This window comes from Chionomys nivalis, chromosome 8, assembly GCF_950005125.1.
Source record: "Chionomys nivalis chromosome 8, mChiNiv1.1, whole genome shotgun sequence".
NCBI lineage: Eukaryota > Metazoa > Chordata > Mammalia > Rodentia > Cricetidae > Chionomys > Chionomys nivalis.
The window spans coordinates 43,923,981-43,945,385 of NC_080093.1; the positions used below are offsets into that span (position 1 = coordinate 43,923,981).

A 21,405-nucleotide genomic window follows, 5' to 3' on the forward strand; every position below is an offset into this window, starting at 1 on the left:
TTCACTTGCATCCTGCTATTCCCCTTCAGTCTCCTCCCATGAAGGCCAAGAACCATAATCAATAAAAATGCACAGTTGTGAAACCCTGTCCCAGTAGATACATATACAAAACACTCACGCCCTTAAGTCTCAGAAACATTGTGGAAGAGAATGTGGAATGAGTGTAAGATACAGAATCAGGGAGTTTGCTTTGAGATTCTGTCTCCTAGTAACATCAAAACCTACATGCATGAAGCATCACCTACATGACTGGTCAAATGTGAACTGAAAAACTATAACACCAATGAACATGCCAAAGTGGACATAGAAAACCCATAATGCCTCAAGCCTACTCAAAGAACTATAGGCACCTGAGAAAAAGTGGGATCATAAAAGTAGTTTTACCTAGGGAACAGCTTCCCAATTTGACATCCAGTACCAAGGCATGAAAACATACATACAAGTAACATTAAATGGACTGAACTGGTATATTTAGGAATATAAACATATATATATATATACACTCATGTATGCATGGAATAACAAATGGGCTATGAATTTGCAAGACAATAGAGAGGGGTATACGTAAAAGTTTGGAAGTAGGAAAGAGGAGTAATAAGTGATATAATTATATTACAATCTCAAAAAAAGGAAAAAAATTGAAGCAAAAAGAAGTAGGTTTCTACCTGGTGGTTTCACACACCCTTCATTTACCTAACCATCTTCTGTTCCATATTCTCCCCATCCTTGATTAAGCCATATTGATCTCCAGTCACATTAATGTTGAATATTTGTATGGATCATTATTATATATAAAATATTTGAGTACTGTATTTTCTTTATTGTACCGTCAGCTGAGAACATTTATATTTTCTTTCCATTCCCTGAGTGTTATGATAACCACTGTAAGAAATTCCAAACTCATTTTATTTCTTTTGAACTCTTACTCAGTAGTAGAACATGGGTTCTTCCTAAAATTATATGCAGTAGTTATGTTAATAATATCCCAGTATTCCAGATACTGGGCATACTTATCAGATTTCACGTAAGTGCTAGGGATTGAAACTCATATTTGTACAGCAAGCTCTTTATTCACTGAGTAATCTGCCAAGCTTTGCAGATTCATTGTTTTTGCTCTAAATTCATGAGATTAGGAAAGATGGTAAGACCTATGTTGAACCAGTTCTATGATAAACAGTCAGGACGTAGAGTTGAATGAATCAGCTTGAGCTCAAATACCTGACAATGATGAGGAAGAACTATAATTATTGTATTCTTGGAAACTGAGAAAATGAGCAGGCATGGGAGAAAAAAGGGGATAAATATCACTTAATAACTAATTTAAAAAATATCTAATTTGAAGAAGGAGGTAACTCCTTTTTCCACAACTTCCTAGTTTATCCAGATCAGTACTCCTTGGGTTAGATGATGAGGAAAACTGACACTTTTAAAGTAACTCTGCTTGTTTCAAGTAGAACTCTTTAAATATAACCTCAGATTCTAGTCAATAAACAAACATTAAATGTTTGCTATGTTCATTTGGATATCTCTATGAAATTAGCACAATTAAATGAACACAAAGGTAGGCATATAACACAAATTCATGCTACATTTTATTCTGGAAATTTTCTGACCTCCGTTTGTATAAGTCTTCCCTTTAACTGTTTGCTCTATGCACCTGTATAATAGATTTATACTGATGTAACAGGAAAATATTGCATAAAAAGTGATTAATTATGATAATGTAATAATTTAGGTTTTTCACAAACTATCCTAAATTTATCACACATATTTTATTCAGGTTTCACTCTTCTGAACAAAACGTCACCTTTTTGACAGGAACACACATTGCAGGGATAAAAATGTCACTTCAAGTTATTGAATTCAATGTAGCAGGGAAATATGTGATTCAGCATAGAGTTAAGAAGAAAGAAATTATTCCAGATGGTGTGTATCCCAAAAAGTTAAAATTAAAGCTTCAGCATTACTTTGACCTCAATACAATCTTTGTGAATGCATTCTTCACCTCCTTATTCCTTAGGCTGTAGACTAGAGGGTTCAACATGGGTATGACCATGGTGTAAAAGACAGATGCAATTTTGTCAGTGTCCATGGAGTGACTGGAGCTGGGCTGCAAGTACATGAATATGATAGTCCCATAGAAAATGAAGACAGCTGTGAAATGGGAGGCACAAGTAGAGAGAGCTTTGCGATATGCTGCAACAGAGTTCATCTTTAGAATGTTGGTAAAAATGAACGTGTAGGATATTAAGATAAGTGTAAGAGCAAAAAAAATATTGAAGCTGGCCATATAAATAAGAACTAATTCATTGACATGTCTATCAGAGCAAGATACAAGCATGACTGCTGGAATATCACAGAAAAAATGATGGACCACATTGTACACACAGAAGGAGAGAGTTAATACATTCACAGTATAGATGGAAGCATTCAGGAAACCACAGATAAAACAGCCAATGACTAAACATGCACATACATTTGTTGTCATGGTGGTGACATAGTGTAGGGGCTTACACACTGCTACATAGCGATCATAGGCCATTGAGACCAAAAGGTAGTTCTCCACATTGGCAAAGGTTGCAAAAAAGAAAATCTGAGAGGCACAAGCATTGTAGGACATGATCTTATCTCCTGAAAGGAATCCAGCTATGACCTTTGGAGTGACTGTTGAAGAGTAACAAAAGTCCACTAAAGACAGGTTACTGAGAAAAATGTACATGGGGGTGTGAAGCCGAGAGTCAAAGAGAATCAATAGGAACATCCCCAGGTTCCCCACCAGGGTGATGGTATAGATGAGGAGGAAGATGATGAAGAGGGGAAGCTGCAGATGTGGGTCATTGGTGAGTCCCAGCAGGATGAACAATGTCACTTCTGTATTGTTCTCCATCAATGATATCAGTTAGTCAACAGGAGGCCTTAAACAATTTTTAAAAAGAGAGACAAATAAGGGGCAGGAGAGATGTTTCAGCAGTTTAAGTACTGGCTTTCTATTCCAAAGGACTCAGCACCTACATGAGAGTTCACAACTGTCTGTAATTCCAGTACCAGGGGATCTGACACCTTCTTCTAGCTACTTCAAGCATGAGACATACATGGTGCACAGACATACATGTAGGTAAAGCAACAATACACATAGAATTATTTTTTAAAAACCTTTAAGAATGGGTTCTTAAAGGAATTATAATCTGTAAAATCTTAATTCATTTTCTACCAAAATAAAAATTATTTATATAAATTTTATGTGTGTGTTAACCAGATGCAGAAAGCTTAATAAATGTGTGAAATGATTCATTTTAATTTATCTATGTGCCAGTTCACTTTTCTCGGGCTCTGTAAAACTAACATTACTGGCTGCTCTGCTAAAAAAAACTATAGAATCATCCTGTTCTCTGTCAATGACATAATGACTTTGATAAATTGCTACATCCATCTAAATTTTGAAGCAAAAGAGATAAAAATTTCCTACATATTTGAATAACATAATTTCCAATTTCTGTTTTGAATATTTTCACCCATTGCAAACTAATGATCTAAAATAATTTATCTTAACTATAATGAATATTTTTTCTTCTGTTTATTTTCAGTGAACTGAGTGTAATTAAGATATATATTAATTTTAATTATAATTTAATTATAATTTAAATATAATCTTGGTTACTATATAGTTGTTCTCATTAAAAATCAAGTAAATGAGTTCTCCAAAACTGTGAAATGTTTGTTCTGAGTACTAAAAGTTTCTGAATGGAGTAATAAGCTTTAATTGCATTTTAACTTTTCTTGGCACACACATTGTCATGCCTTTAATGTAGCAAATCTCCATACATTGATAAGGATATAACCAGAACCAAGAAGTTATGATTAGTTCAACTAAGGCTTTATCTTGAATCAATATTTCTAAATATTGTACATAATAGATTTTTTGACCTTACAGATATGTTAGAAAAGTGTTCAACCTCAGAAGCAGTTTATAATGAAAAAAAAAAAAACATTAAAACACAGAGAGCTCAAGTTCTTATGAGATCATCCAATAACTACCTAGAAAGTACCTAACTCTTCTAAACACCGTATAGCCATCTACAAAATAAAGACCTATTTGGGGTATTATTGTGAAAGTATAATAGTATATCAAAGGCAATGCATCCTCTCCAGCATAATTTGCCATAAATGTTGATCTTGGCCATTCTTATAGGCATAAGATGGAATCTCAGAGTTCTTTTGATTTGAATTTCTCTGAGGGCTAATGATATTGAGCATTTCCTTAAATGTCTTTCAGTCATTTTAGATTTATCTGTTGAGAATTCTCAGTTTAGGTCTATACTCCATTTTTATTGGATTATTTGTTCTTTTGATGACCAATTTCTTGAGGTCCTTTTATATTTTGGAGATCAATATCACTTTTGGGTATATACCCAAAGAATGCTCAATCATACCACAAGGACATGTGCTCAACTATGTTCATAGCAGCATTGTTTGTCATAGCCAGAACGTGGAAACTACTTAAATGCCCCTTGACCAAATAATGGATAAGGAAATTATGGTATATATACACAATGGAGTATTACACAGCAGAAAAAAATAACGACATCTTGAAATTTGCAGGCAAATGGATGGAGCTAGAACACATAATACTGAGTGAGGTAACCCAGACCCAGAAAAACAAATACCATATGTGCTTACTCATAAGTAGCTTTTAGACATAAAACAAAGAAAACCAGCCTGTAATTTCACAATCCCAGAGAACCTAGACAACAATGAGAACCCTAAGAGTGAAATACATGGATCAAGTCTACATGAGAAGTAGAAAAAGACAAGATCTCTTGATTAAATTGGGAGCATGGGGACCATGTGAGAGGGTTGAAGGGGAGGGAAGAGGAAGGTAAGTAAGGAAGGGGAGCAAAGAAAAATGTATACTTCAATAAAATCAATAAAAATTATAAAAAAGAAATTTTTTTTGTTGTTTTTTTTGTGTTTTGTTTTGTTTTGTTTTTTGAGACAGGGTTTCTCTGTAGCTTTGGTGCCTGTTCCAGAACTAGCTCTTGTAGACCAGGCTGGCCTCGAACTCCCAGAGATCTGCCTGCCTCTGCCTCCCGAGTGCTGGGATTAAAGGCTTGCGCCACCACTGCCCGGCAAGAAAATGGTTAATAAGCAAGCCTTAGTGAGTACTACTGATATTGTCATTACTATATGAAGATAGCATACAGGGCTTTAGTTCTGAGTAAGTTTAAATCTTGAAAACTTTTACTCCAAATTGCCCTTTCTGCATTTGGGTCCCTGGGATTTTCTGTGCCTTGTCATGAATCTTATTTGTTTTTACTCTAAGAATATCAATGTTTGCCACCATTCTTTTTTAAAGTTTCATTATTATAATCAATAACTTTAGGTAATACATTCCTCTTTTTGCTAATTTTTAGTTTTACTTTTTTTACTGAACATCACCCCACAGAAAGAACAGAGATTCTGGAGCCCAAGTTCCTAGCATATGAGCTTTGTTTATCTCAGAGAAATAGTGTTCTTATGGTCTAACGATACTTAAACTTTCTTGTTTGGCTTCACATATTTGGAAGACTATTCACTCTGCTATTTCCCTGTAATTATTTACATGAGCATTTGTCCACTTTAATTATGTACATATACCCTGAAAACATTTTAGTTGCCAGTCCTATGTCATATGATACCTTCTATCATTTGCTATATTATCTACAAAGGGTGTGTTTGTGTGAGTGAGTGTTTGTGAAAAGTAGAAATGAAAGTACTGTTTCCTACATTATTTGTAGGAAAAAAATAAAAACTAAGAAGTTAATGGTAATCTCAGTTTTTGTAAGCAGTATGAAAAACACTCAAGATACAAGAGTTAAAGCTTTCATCCAGCAATGAGCCTGAGCTCATAACATAGGTGTTAAAATGTGGTTGAGAGAATATTTGCTTATTTCTAATCCTTTATCTGTATACAGAAAGATTATTTTATCTTCTGGGTTTTTATATTTTGATTGTTTTTAATCTCCAAGTAAATTTAACATATAGTGATGAAAATAAAGCTACATCAACAAAATTACATTTTATACTCTGAGAATAACTTATTATATGAATCATTGTCTCCTGCAGTATTTTGACATCTATGCCTAGACTCAGTTTTAGAAGAAAAACCCTTAGCTTTTAAATTGTTTTAGCCCTCAAAACTCTTTTTAAACAACTGTTTTCAAGTAACTTGCAGTAGGTATACACAGCCCATTTCCTTTCAGGAATTACACTTCTCACTAATGTAGATGGAAGCTTATTAGTCCCAAATAAACACACAAAGGCTTTTATTAATTATTAACTGTTAGGCCTATTGTTTGGGTTTTTTACTAACAACCTCTTATAACTTAAGTTAATGCATAATTCTTATCTATATTTAGCCATGTGGCTTGGTACCTTTTTGCAGTAGGGCATTCTCATTTTGCTTCCTCTCATTCTGGATGAAGACTCTATCTCTGCCTTTCCTCTTACCAGAATCTCTTACTCTGGTTTCCCCACTTACACATTCTGCCTGGCTACTGGCCAATCAGTGTTTTATTAAACTAATACAAGTGACAAATCTTTACAGTGTAGAAGAGCATTATCTCCCAATCAATGTTTCAATCTTGTCCAAAAGAAGAGGGTAAGACAGAACTTCTGCAAAGAGTTAGCTCTGAATTCACCATGTATTATTCCTCATCCTTAGGAAGAGTCACTTACCTCCTTATAATGAATACATACTACAGGAAACCAGACAAGATTACCCCTTTCCCATAGTTCACAGGTTGTGTCTGTATATAAAAAACAGAAGTCTGTAATAAAACCCATAAAGAATTTGCCAGATAGGAGTTAATCAATGGGATTTTTTGAGTGTTTTCCTTCAGCTTACTTTCCTCAGGTTAGTTCAAAGACCTGCATGTGTTAACAATGACTGCCATTCAGAAAATAAACATCTGATGATAATAGCAAGCAGTGTGTCCCCTGGTGTGTCACATTGGGACTTCAGAGGCTAGTGCATAGAGAAGTAGAGAATTATAGACACTTAGAGAGCTCTGGAGAGTTCCCCTAGAGTGTATCTGAAGATGTGCATCCTGTCTTCTTAAGAGAAAAGCAATTAACCAACCTGGGGGAGCAAACTAGTTTCTGTATGTTAGAAGTTAAATTTCCTTTTTAGTAGATAAATGAAAATATAAAAGTCATACATATTAAATGAGGTACCATGTACAATATTTCTATACATAATGTCTTTAGTAAAAGTTCAATGTAGATTAAGAATGCCTGTCTGCTTAAGCATTATTTCTTTATGATAAAAAACTTTCAAAATCCTTTGTTCTAGAATTTTCTTTTCATTTCTTCTAGTCTAAGTAAAAACTTTCAAAGTCCTTCATTCTAGAATTTTCATTTCTTCTAGTCTTTCCAAAAACGTAATACATCATTGTTATCTATAGTAACCTTTGTGCCCAATAACACATCTCAGCTTCTTGTTCCTAGCCAACTGTAACTTGCTATAATATCAATGATTCTTGATTATTTTTATGTAATGTTCTTTATAGTACTATACAGAATGTTGTGTTTCACTTTTTACAAAAATATATGCTAATTTATATTGACCAATATTTTTTAAAAAATTTTAATACATTTATGTGTTATTATGTATTTATTTACCCATCTATGATGTTTGTGTATAGACCTTTGAGAATAACTTGTAGAAGCCAGTTCTCTCCTTCCTGCATATGGGTCCAAGAATTTAAACAAAGACCATCAGGCTTGAAAAGCAGTTCCTTTATCCACAGAGGCAGCTCACCATAGCCCGCATTCATCAGTTTTCTATGAACTGTGTAATTATATTTCTGAAAATCAGAAATACCTTTACAGATGTACAATTTGCTATTTTTTCTTATTTTGTAATTTTTTCTTATTCTGTAGGCTATTTTCTTTGCAAAGCAGGTTCTTTCTATGTTCAAACAGTCATATTTTTGTTTGTTTCTATTTGTTTTGTCATTTGTTTTTAATTATTAAATGAACAATTAAAAAACTGAAAACATTCCATTCATTGCAGTGTAGTGTTCTCAAGTGTCTCCCCTATTTTTTCCTTTAGTATTTTCATAGCTTGTGTCTTTCTTTTAATTCATTTATTTATTTTGAAGATAATGTTGTAGTTGGAAAGCTGAGGTTTATATAGTTTTATTCTTCATATAGATATCTTAGTCTCCTAGTCTCGTTCATTGAAGTTGCCATGTGTTCTCTTGGGAAACAGCCAAGCAACACGTGGCTATGGATATACAGATTTAATTCTAGAATCTCTGCTTTATTAATTTTTGGGACATTTCCTGCAACTGGAGACTGCTCATTCATTTTCCTGCCACCCAGACCCAAATAATCACACAGAAACTATATTAATTACAATGCTGTTTGACCAACAGCTTAGGTGTGTTCCTACCTAAGTTCTTATATCTTAAATTAACCCATCCATTTCTATTATTTTGTATTGCCACAAGGCTGTGGTCAACTGGTAAGGTTCCTTTTAGCACCTGTCTCCTTCATCTGCTACATGGCTTTTCTTTGACTCCACCTACTTCTATATATTTCCTCCAGCTTGGCTATATTCTGCCCTGCTATAGACCAAAGCAGCTTATTTATTTGACAATGGTAATAAAACATATTCATGGCATACAGAGGGGAATCCCATATCAATATCCCATTTGATCATGACAAGTACTTTTTCTAATACACTTCTTGATTTAGTTTGTAAGTAACATGTTGAGGAATTTTTATCTATACTCATGAGAGATATTAAGCTTCCACTTGCCCATTCACTGTGCCATCTTCCATTATTGTGCCCTGGTGTGGGACAATGATCTGTATTCTGTTATATTTTAAATAAACATTGATTGGCCAGTAGCCAGGCAGGAAGTATAGGTGTGACAACCAGATAGGAAGTAGAGGTGGATCAATGAGAACAGGAGAATTCTGGGAAGAAGGAAGTCCTAGTCTGGAGTCATGACCCAGCCACAGAAGAAGTAAGATGTGATTGCCTTGCTGAATAAGGTAATGAGCCACATGACTAGCATAGACAAGAATAATGGGCTAATATAAGCTATGTGTGTGTGTGTATGTGTGTGTGTGTGTGTGTGTGTTAATAAGAAGCCTGAGCTAATGGGACAACAAGTTTATAACTAATGTAGACCTCTGTGTGATTTCTTTGGGACATGGCAGGACAGAACCCCAACAACAGTGCCCTATCTTGGCTTTCTTTCCTGTTACTGTAACAGAAAATACTGAGAAAAGCAACTTAAAGGTTAGATACTTAATTTGGGTCACAATTCCAGGTTATAGACTATCATTACAGGAAATTCATTCTCACATTAATCGCAAGTTTATCCAGAATCAAGGAGGTTAGCTTTGCTGGGTACAGCGTATGAACTATTTCTATATACCCTCTTCCTCCTTTAAGTGGTTACTTTTGCTTCTGTGTATGCCCCTTGCCCTCCCTCCAAGCAGTTATTTTCTGCTCCTGTCTAGACAATAAAGCTAGGTGGCTAGCTGTCAGAAACAGTTGGTTTTTTCCAGCTAATTCTTGTGATTTTGCGAAAAGCTCAAAGCTGGTGTCTCAACCAGCTCCTGACCAAGCAATGCTTTTTGAAAAATTTTTTATGTCCTTACATTTCCATGTCCTTACATTTCTATGTTCTTACAAGAGAAGGATGTCATCCACAGTGCCCAAGCCTTCCAATACATCAAGGTCATCCCCTACGGACACAGATTAATCTAGACAATCCCTTAGTACTTTCTACTTCCTATTTCCTTTCTTATTTCTCCTATTTTCTCTCAAATTCAATGCTCTGTTCTCTTTTTCTTTGTATTTGTGTATGTGTGTGTGTATGCTCCAAAATATATCATACATTCTATTCAGTCTATATGTTGTTGCTTGTATGTATATGATTTCATTTTTTTATGATGACAGTGAAATTTGGGAAAAGTTTTTAATGCTTGTTAGAATTCATTTGTGATGTCACCCAGTTTGTTTAATGGAATGTTTTGTTATTAATTCAAATCATTGGTTATTAATGTTCTGTTAGGTCCGTTGATCATGTTTTATTGCATTTAGTGAGCAATGTTGTGAATAAAGCATTTGGACCTAGAAAGAGGGCAATGATTTGAAGCTCAAGGTGTCTTTGAGGGTTCCCTGGCAATGGGACCAGGATCTATCCCTGGTGCATGTGCTGGCTTGTTGGAGCCTATTTCCTATGGTAGGATACTTTGCTCTGTCTTGATGCAGGTGGGGGGAGTTGTTCCTGCCTCAACTTGATGTGCCAGGCTTTGTTGACTTCCTATTGGAAGCCTTACCCTTTCTGAAGTGTGGATGATGCATGGATTGGGGTGGGAGGTGGCAGAGGAGGGAAGGAAGCGGGAAGTGTGATTGGTATACAAAATAAATTTAAAAATTAGAATAAAAAGCAGTTTTATACATGTATATGCTAAATTTTAGTCCTTCTTATGCATTATTACCCTTCTTATCCCAATGAAACCCTTTTTCTCAACAAGTTTCCTTGCAACTTTCATATCTTTTTCTCCCTTTTTCTGCCTAGTGACTTTTTTTAACTTCTTATTGATTTTATTGAGCTATACATTTTTCTCTGCTCCCCTGCTTTTTTCTTTCCTCCCCTTCTACCCTCTCCCATGCTCCCTATGCTCCCAATTAACTCAGGAGATCTTGTCGTTTTTTACTTTCCATATAGATTAGACCCATATATGTCTCTCTTAGGGTCATCATTATTGTCTAGGTTTATTTGGGTTGTGAATTGTAGGCTGGTTTTCTTTGCTTTATGTCTAAAAGCCACTTATGGGTGAGTACATAAGATGTTTGTCTTTCTGGGTCTGAGCTACTTTCATATTTTTTATGTGTCAGCCACAGAGTTAAAATAAGTTTGCTTATATGAGTGTTGGTACAAAGTTACTTACTGAAACTGAGCAACTTGTAATTGAAAAATATAATACCCCATTCAATATTAACTGCTAATAGTCATCAGAGATGTGTAGAGCCCCATGAGCCTTTTTCTTTTCTAGTATGAAATATTGAGGGGCCCACTCTTATATGGACCTTATGCAGGTAACCTCAACTGCAGTGAATTCATGGGCACAGAAGTCTTGTCATGTCTAGAAGACACTGTTTCCCAGAAGTCCTCTCGGGCTCTGACCCTTAACAGCCTTTCTGACCCCTCTTTCTCAATGTTCCAAGATCTTTAGGGGAGGTAATATATATTGACTGTTTAAGGATGAGCAGTCTACAGTCAATAGGTAAGAATTCCCATGTGTAGACTTACAAGATATTTTGCCATAAGTTCACTTAATTATAGAAGCCAAAATTACCCACTTGTGGAGGTCCAAAAATATGATCCTATTTCCACATTGACCAAAGGTTAAAGAGTTGAAACTTACCTCTAGTTCCTTCAAGGTTATTGTGCTTCTACCTTAAACAAAGTTCCCACCTAGATGTAGGTCAGAGTTCTGCTCTCACAAAGTTATTGTCAACAGGTGTGGCTAATAACCAGACCTTGTACTCCAGGATTAGAGAAGTAGATCTGTTCCTTCCTCAAACAAAAGTCTAAAGATCCAGTTCCCTTAAGGATTCCAGGGAGTGGTTTGCCTACAGAATGTTTTGGTCTAGGGTATAAGCATGACTTATTTTGTTGTAGCAATAGAATGTCTAACTATGAATGCAACCTGTGACCTTCAATTAGTATGCTCAGTTCCTCCTATCATATTAATGCAGTCTTTTGTCTTATACCTATCTTTTGGGGTCAGGGGTATTTTGAGCAGTTGGAAATTAAATGCAGGTAAATTTTCAGTACTCACTGGAATTCCCTTCTGATACTATCCTCTACGTTTCTCCATTTTATTATTTTTATTTGCATCTTCATATTTTTTACTATATTTCTAAATCTCTGAGACTCTACGTTGGCAAGAGGTACTTTTGTCGAGGCTGGTCCCCAACACCCACTGTGTTTTCTGTGAAGGCTGGAAACCGGGAAGGCTAATGGGTTCATTAAGACACACTTCAAAGAACTGAGAAATGGGAAGAGGGAGAGATCAAGGACTTGTAAACTGGTACCTCCACTATCTAGAAGTGACAGAAGAGAGATGTCTCTCTCAGACAACAATAGGAAGGAAGAGAGAAGAAAAGAAGTGGAAGGAGGGAAAAAGAAATAGAGAGAGGCAGAGAAGGAGAGAAAGGAGGGGAGTTTCTACTTCATTCTATCTAGGTGAGCCTTCTAAGTTTGAATGATGGGCACCCACATTGATCAGGACAAATCTTTGCTGATTCCACTTCTTCCAGGAGGAGTTCCTTTCAGAAATATTATTATAAGCTCTCAGAAAGACATAGGTTGGGACATCCTTGTTACTGAACTTTTCCATTGATCTTTTCTTCTGGTTTTTTTTTTTTTAAATTTTTTTTTCTTTTATTTATTTTTTTATTCTTTTTTAATTAAAATTTCCACCTGCTCCCCGTTTCCCATTTCCCTCCCCTCCTCCCAAATATTGCCCCCTCCCCCCACTCCCCTTCCCCTATCCCCACTCCTCTTCTCCTCCCCCCACACCATTCCCCCTCCCTCTCGATACTGAAGAGCAGTCCAAATTCTCTGCCCTGCGGGAAGACGAAGGTCTTCTATCTACGTCCAGGAAGGTGAGCTTCTAAGCAGGCTAAGCTCCCACAAAGCCAGTTCATGTATTAGGATTGAAACCTAGTGCCATTGTCCTTGGCTTCTCATCAGTCTTCATTGACCGCCATGCTCAGAGAGTCCGGAATCAACCCATGCTTATTCAGTCCCAGACCAGCTGGCCTTGGTGGGCTCCTAATAAATCAGTTCCATCCTGACACTATTTTGCCATGTAACTTAAATTAATTTCAAAACATTAATCCATGCATATCACCCTCTTCATTGCTGATAATCCATGGATTTGCCAATAAATTTGTCAAGAATAAGTTTATTACTAAAGTATAACTTAATACAGTCAAAATAAAGCATAAAACAACCATATAAAAACAAAGTACATTTCTTCCAAAAATTGGCCACATCTGTGTCCATATGCCCTCCAACATAAAGGACTTTCAGTGGGCTCCAATGCATAGTCTGTATTGTGTTCTTATTCTACAAACATTTGCACTGACACAGGTAGAAATGAATTGCTAACTGATCTGTATCTTATTTGTATTTGATAAGAAAACCCCAGTACCATTAGCAGTCTCACTTGGATATTACGACTCTGAATATATCTGCATTCCTGTTAGGTATCACTTCAGGAAATTGAACTCAGAGTTGTTTTTTACAAGTCAGGACATAGCAGAGAAACCACCAAGATCACTGCTCCATGATTGAGGGAATAGTTTTTGTTATAAATAAGAGATAAAATAGTCAGATGTATCTGAAAGAGTCCAAAGCAGAAAGAATAAGAAGCAGACTGGACATGGTCAAGGATATCTTTAAAAGAAGTAAGAAGAGCAAGAGAGAGAATAGCAGCATTGGCGGGGACAAGGGAATAATTTTGCCTTATATAGGGAACCAACTGATATCTTGGAGGAGGGAAACCAGCTACACACAACAACCTGGAAGCTATCATAGTGGAGGAGGAAGGTGAAAAGGGCTAGACTAGACTTTGAAATGCATAACAAGTATGTATGAGTAGGGATTGAAAGAGTCTAGAAGCCAGCATGGATTTTTATATACAATGGCATTTATAACCAAGAAAAATGACTTTCTTACAGAACCCCAAGTGTTTGTAGGTTCCTGATGAATACTGACCTTGGGCTTTTATCTGTCTGCCAGAAATCCTTCTATAGTCCAGCTTGAGCTAAGCCTATGCTGTCATTTCTGTACTTATGCACTGACCCATGCAGTGTGAGAAAATGGAATTTCTTTTCAACATGAGAATTTTTTTTTTTTTTTTTTTGGTTTTTCGAGACAGGGTTTCTCTGTGACTTTGGAGCCTGTCCTGGAACTAGCTCTTGTAGACCAGGCTGGTCTCAAACTCACAGAGATCCGCCTGCCTCTGCCTCCCAAGTGCTGGGATTAAAGGCGTGCGCCACCACTGCCCAGCTCAACATGAGAATTTTTTAATGTGATTAAAGTTGACTTAGTGAGTAAAGGTGCTGTTTGCCTAAGCTGAGAGCCTGCTTAATCCTCAGAACCTGTGTGGTAGAAAAAGAGAGAGGCTGCCTTGCACTAGCTGTCCTTTAACCTTCAAATCAGTTCTATGAAATGCCTGTCACACATTGTACACCCACACATGCACACACACACAAATGCATGCACACACACACACGCACACAGACAAGTGATGGATAGATAGGTAGGTAGGTAGGTAGATAGATAGATAGATAGATAGATAGATAGATAGATAGATAGATAGATAGATAGATAGATTCCATGAGAAAACATTTGAGAGAAATAAATCCAGGTATTGCACACCTCAAATGTGTAAAATTAGTATTGTAAATGCTATTTTGCCCTGAAAACAATCTTTCTGAACGCACTCTTGACTTCCTTGTTCCTCAGACTGTAGACCAGGGGGTTCAACATGGGGATGACCATGGTATAGAACACAGATACAGTTTTGTCAGTGTCCATGGCATGACTGGAGCTAGGCTGCAAGTACATAAAAATTACAGTACCATAGAAAATAAAAACAGCAGTAAAATGGGATGCACAGGTGGAAATGGCCTTCTGATGGCCTGATGCTGAGTGCATCTTTAGGATTGTGATAAAGATCATTAGGTAGGATATTAAGATGACAATGAGAGCAAAGAAGATATTGAAACTGGCTACACAAACAAGAATCAGCTCATTCATGTGTTTATCAAAACAAGAGAGTACCATGACTGCTGGAATATCACAGAAGAAATGATGAACTACATAGGGCTCACAGAAGGAGAGACTGAATGCATCCCCAGTGTAGATGCAGGCATTCATGAAGCCACAGGCATAGCAGCCTGCAATCATGCATACACACACACCTGTAGTCATGGTGGTAGTATAGTGTAGGGGCTTACACACGGCTGCATAGCGATCATAGGCCATTGAGGCCAAGAGGTAATTTTCCACGGTAGCAAAGCCAGTAACAAAGAACATCTGAGTAGCACAGTCATTGTAGGACATGACTTTGTCTTCTACTAGAAACCCAGCCATAACTTTCGGAGTGACTCCTGAAGAGTAACAGAAGTCCACCAGTGATAGATTACCAAGGAAAATATACATGGGAGTATGAAGTTGAGAGTCCAGGACAATAAGCAGGATCATCCCCAGGTTCCCCATCAGGGTGATGGTATAGATGAGGAGGAAGATGATAAAGAGAGGAAGTTCCAGGGCTTGGTCATCAGTGAGTCCCAGCAGGGTGAACCCTGTCATGTCTGTGCTGTTCTCCATTAGGGTTACTAGAGAATCAAAGGATGCTCTGTATCAAAGTGTCAAAAGTTACAAAAATATTAAGAAGTTAAATTGAACATCACATTATCAAGCAACATGTACTTTGATATTTTCTATAAAGGCATGATCTTGAGAGAAATGATTGCAACTTATATGCAGGGTTAAAAGTTCTGTAGAATCTTTAACAATGTTCTGCCTAATTTCAGTTTTATAGATTGTTAGCAAACATGTAAACAGTTTAAGAATCTAATCAAAATGATTTTCTGTGTAAATCTATTTTCTAATTCATTTCTCTTTAGTTCAGTCAAACACGTGTTTCTCATTTGCCAAGAACTACCATAAAAACTTTACAGTGTATTAATTGTTTTCTCCCAACAGAGTTTTGTGTTTGACTGCCTGTTCTAATCTTATAAATTATGAAGCACAAAAGGTTGAGTCATTTATTCATATTTATACAAGCCTAATTTGGGGATTTATGTTCAGAAGTCAAGTCATTCTTTTTTGTGTGTATGTGTATGTGTGTATCCTAATCTTTTTTTATCACTTTAAAAAAATACCAATCTAAATTCTCACTCCCCTCCCACTCCCTTCACACATCTTCCCACCCCCCCTCCAATCTTAAGAGAGGGCAAGGCACCTTGCCCTGTGGAAAGTTCAAGGCCCTCCCCACTACATCTAGGTTGAGCTAAGTATACATCCAAAGAGAATAGGAGCCCAGAAAACCAGTATTGCAGTAGAGACAAATCCCAGTGCTGTTGTCTTTGGCCCCTCAGTCTGCCCCAACTGTCAACCACATTCAGAGGGACCAGTTTGATCTCGTGCTCATTCATTTCCAGTCCAGCTGGAGCTGGTGAGCTCCCATCAGCTCAGACACATTGAAATCAAGTCATTCTTATATCTATTCTGAGTCACTTCTAATTCTAATAGTCTAACATATTTAATTGAATTTATGCCAATGTACAAGTTCCACTTTGGTTCAGTCTCTATTTTGAGTTTCATAATGAACTAAGTGATTGCACAGGTAGCAATTCTATCTTGTCCACTAAGTATTATGGAACAAGAAACAAACCCGGAAATGAAGGTACAAAAGTACCATTAATAAATTAATAAGTCCTGAATTGCACTTTATCTCCCCCAATACACACTCATTTTATGCATCTTACAGTTAGGACACATTGATAGCATTGTGGTTTAAAGCATAAACTTTTGACTAAGTTGAAGATAATACAAGGTGAACTCTGAAATTATCTTCGTACAACTCAATGCCTAGTGGATATGGTGGGATAACTAACAGGATGGAAATGATCAATCTCAGAAAGATTTTTACTGAAGATCTGTCATCAGATATAGATACAGAGTTCATCTTCCTGGAAATGGTACACCTAAGATTGGACATTTACTACACTGATCCTGATGAAAATTTCCTGAGTATCTTGTTCTCATATGCAAAATGTAGACAGTGATGAGACCTGCTTAGAGATGTTACTCTGAGAATTTAAACAGCTAATATGTAAAAGGCAGAAAAATGTGTGCTCAGCACAGTAAGGAAAGTTTTGTTTATCATGTTACTGTTAAACTTTCCTAGTATTGTATATACTGGTTTGATCAATGTGGATGCTGACACACAAGACTTTGATTTTCAGTAAAGATTTCCCATTTTAAAATTTTTCTCTCCAATATGGAAGGACTTGGGGAAGGGGAAGAATATAACCAAAATACATTTAAACTTTAAAATTATTTTAAATAATAAAAATAAAAATGAATAGCTGTCTCCAAATTATTTCTTGCTATATTAAAGCCACTAGGATTTTCTGAGCTTTCTGATGTTGTCAGTCTGTCTTTATTCCACAAATGTGATTGGTGATTCCATGATTCAAGGTGAGTCTGTATTTGACTTTTGATATGATGAACTGACTTTAACTAATCATCTCATCTCCAATCAATGGCATACCTTAGCCGAACTAGAGTCCATAAGTTGAAGTATTCCTGAATTATGAGATGTCTTCACCTCACAGATTTACTTTGATGGCAAGGTCCATCCTAGGTGCTATTATATTTGAGTCTCATGTACTAAGAGCATATTTAATTTCTTGATTATAATTGAAGCTTTTGAAGGGTAGTCATCCAATTATAATTATTATTCCTGACTTTTCATCCTCATAACATCAATTCATAAGATTGATTTGAACATTGTTTTCTATCTTTAACAAATACAACATTAACTTAGAAGATACTTATCTCTACAACCAGTAATGAAAGCTTTTATAAATATGTCTGTAAGTTCCTGTGCATCTAAGTTTTGGGAGACAAGTAGCATTTTCATTCTTTACTATTAGGAAGTTGACAATTGAAATGTATATATATATATATATATATTCTAAAAATTATTTGTCCAGTTTTTTAAAAAATTAAGATTCAAAAGTTAAAGGTGTTTTCAACCTAATTAAAATTCTGTGAATTTTATTCATACCACTGTCAACATGTGTAGGTGTATTAGTGTTAATTGGCATGAGATCACAGGGTAAAATTAAAGTACACTTCAACTCTTGTCATGAAGGAAGCATTCTTTCACTTTGAAGATTATATGTTTTCTTTCCTTGTTGCTTTCCTCTAATAAGAAGCAAATACACAGTTAACAATGTGAGAGTATAGCCTAATCATCTAGGATAATGTATGCTTTGTTTTTTGTTCATCCTTGCTGAGAAATAAGCATGATGTGTCATAAGAATATCTACATTCCTTATTAAGGAAAATTTAGATTTACCTCAGATTTTGAAAACATATTGAAATCATCTAATCTTCTTTTAGAATAATCTATAGTGAATTTAGTTGCCTTGATAGTTTTGCAGACAAAAATTATGAAAAGGTCATAGAGAATAAATGCTTACCAGTTTTCTAGGAGAGAACAGTCAATCTAGAATAGCATTCTGAAATTCCCAGATCAGCCATGGAATACCGCGTAAGTGCTGTATGAGAAGCTCCCTCTCAGGCAGTGGTCAAAAAGTCCCAAATACTCTACTACAGTGAATGGAGAGGGAAAGAGTATTAGCACTGATTAAGGCCCAGTTACTCCATTAATTCTTGGATCTCTGGAAGAGTCTCTGAGTTCATCCTAACATGCTTCATGGACACAATAAAATTGTGTAGCCCACAAATTGTGGCTGTACATAGTGAAGATCTACAAAGCTTCTCATGAAGAGGTTAGTAATTAAAAGTCAATCAGTGTGAATTTATCTTTGTTTCTCTAGACCTTAGTTGAAGGCTTATAGCAAATCCTCACTCAGGTCAAGAAGGCCTGTGGATTCTAAGAATGATGATGATTTAGATCAAAAACTAATGGCCAGTGAAGTATGGCATACGGTGTGTTCCTCCTAAAATGACATGACTTGGAGTTAAATTACACTTAGAGGCCAATACAAGATGTGGGGCCTCCTAGAGACCTTGAGACCTCTAGAGAGCGATTCAATGAGATTGTCTAAAGTTCCTAATCCTACAGGGTAGAAGTAATTAAGTTGTCTGTGGAGATTCAGCTAGTTATTTTCATTGTACACATTTTTATTACTTTTCTCTTTTCTTCTAATTGATGCATAAATTGCATACAGAAATATCTCACTTTCCAATATGTAGCTCAGAAAATCTCATTCAAATAATACTCAGATAACATATACAGTGCAATCTAAGTCAATTGTCTGAGCTTCTCTTAGATAACTTTCCATCCCACTTCTTTGATAACTGGATTTATCCAAATATGTTTGTCATGCCATCATTAGAGCATCCTTACAAGAATAACTATGACTGAATACTGTGAAAAACTATACCCCAACAAAATGGGTAAGACTGATAAAAATACAGACTTGGGATAATGTTCATCCTACCAAAATTGACTCCAGCAAATCTGTTTCTAAATATTTTTATAACCATAGAAACGTGCTGCTCCCATCCTTTGTCAGAGAACCTTCTTTTTGCAGTGGATATTGCTTAATGGAGAGTCTCATAACTGCCAAAAAACTGAGAATAAGTGGCCATGAGCACTTAATTTGGGGGCAGCATCCATATCAACTTTCCAACCCAACCTTTCTTCTGTTTCTTCTGAAGATACCCTCTCTTCCTCCTCCACCTTCCTCTCTCCCTCTCCCTCTCCCTCTCCCTCTCCCTCTCCCTCTCCCTCTCCCTCTCCCTCTCTCTCTCTCTCTCTCTCTCTCTCTCTCTCTCTCTCCTCTCTCTCCTTTCACTCTATCTCCCTCCTTCCCTTCATTCTCTTTAATAAAACTCCACACTCAAGCTCTCTCTGCATGGAATATTCTATCACTCAAAGCAGTTTGGACCTCACCCACCATGGGACACACTGCCAAGGTCCCTCCAGCACTGTATCATAAAAATGACTCCATACAAACATCTGACAGGCAAGTGGCCTTAGGCTACCCCTGTACAAAGATCTTTCAAGCCACGAAGAGCTGAGACTTAATAGGTTTAGAAGCTACTCCAAGCCTTTTGCCCATCTGTCTTGCTGCATCATAAGGGAAGAAGACCCCAGTTTCTAGTGTTTAGTATTTGGTGCTCATAGACAAGACCTTAATTTGTGGCCTTTTATCTCTTTTTTAAGTTTAAATATTAATAATATAAAACATTTTATAACTTAATATGTCCTATAGTCTTATAAATTTAAATACTTTAAAAATTGTTCCTTAAAAATTCTAGCTTTTTAAAATTTTCTATAAAACTCTAAGATTTCCTCTAAAAAAAAGTAAAAATCTCTCAACTGTGTGTTCCTGCAATATCAAAAATAAAGGTTTTTTTTCTTCAGGATAGAGAAAGCAGTGCACAGCCACAATCTACATAAGGCAAAAAACATCCTCCAAGAGTGTAAAGAATCCAAAGCTCACTCTCTGTGACTCATTCATAATCTGTTGGTTTTCACAAGAGGTTTCACTCACCTCTTTGGCTTCACCCTCAGCAGGATATATATGCCCTGCCTTCTAGATCTCAGTCTACTTCATTTCATTGTGGCTGGCACTTTCGATGACTATAACATGGCACTAGTATTTCCAAGACTGCTATGGTCCACCATTGCAACTGGGCTCTCTTTAGCAACTTGCCCTTCACACGTTTGCAACTGTGTTGAACCATTATCACCTGGGTGATTCTTAATTAACACAGTTTAGCTGCCAGAGCAAGGTACTTTCTTGCATATAAAAGCATGGAAGTACAGGTTTAATACATTATTAAACAAGCATTGTTTTTAAATTCTATTGTTCATGAACCTTGTTTTCAGTACAGGACATGAATTATCATTCAAAAATCCATCCTCCAAAATATCTTGGAGACCCATTGCCTTCTTGGTAGACCACATGGTCACCCTTAATCAAGATGATGGTGCCATCACAAGACAACTGAATTCAATTCTGACTAAGAGGGACAGGCTTGTTGAGGATCTGCTTGGAAACTAAGAAGAATAGACCTCTTGGGGAACCTTTTTCTTTCTCATGTGGACTATTTAATCAAAATGGAAATCAACAGAACAAGCAGAGAGGTTGAAGAAATAACAAATCAGCCATAAATATGTTTATCAATGCTTTATTAATGAATTCCAATATTTGGAAACAACCAAATATATTTCAACACATGGAAATATATAATATAACCAGATAAAATTATTCAATACTAAAAATAAATGTGGTATCAAATCACAGGAAGACAAGGTAGAAACAAGTGTTAAAAGAAAAGGAGGAAAATTATCTTATAAATCAATTTAACTATTTAAATTATTTCTATTGAAATTCCCTATTTATGCCTATATATGTTCACAACACAGATACAAACACCCACACATTTATAAAATTTTCCTTGGTTTTACTCACTCAGGTAATATATTTTTTAATATAAAATTGACTTCTGAAAGATATGTGTATTAGGCAGGAATCCCATGTGCTTCAGTGAGCTTAAATCTAACTAATGCACAAGGAATATGGGAGACCAATGAAATTTATTT

At 36.1% G+C, this 21,405-nt stretch overlaps 2 protein-coding genes across 2 annotated transcripts; both read right to left on the reverse strand.

Annotated features, from left to right (window-relative positions):
• Positions 1-1,963: 1,963 nt before the first annotated feature.
• Positions 1,964-2,890, reverse strand: LOC130879533 (olfactory receptor 5B3-like). Its single transcript, XM_057778161.1, has one exon. It carries the CDS (start codon positions 2,885-2,887, stop codon positions 1,964-1,966), a length of 924 nt encoding a protein of 307 aa, XP_057634144.1. The 5' UTR covers positions 2,888-2,890.
• An 11,602-nt stretch (positions 2,891-14,492) lies between these two features.
• Positions 14,493-15,419, reverse strand: LOC130879514 (olfactory receptor 5B3-like). Its single transcript, XM_057778129.1, has one exon. It carries the CDS (start codon positions 15,414-15,416, stop codon positions 14,493-14,495), a length of 924 nt encoding a protein of 307 aa, XP_057634112.1. The 5' UTR covers positions 15,417-15,419.
• Between the last annotated feature and the right edge of the window lie 5,986 nt (positions 15,420-21,405).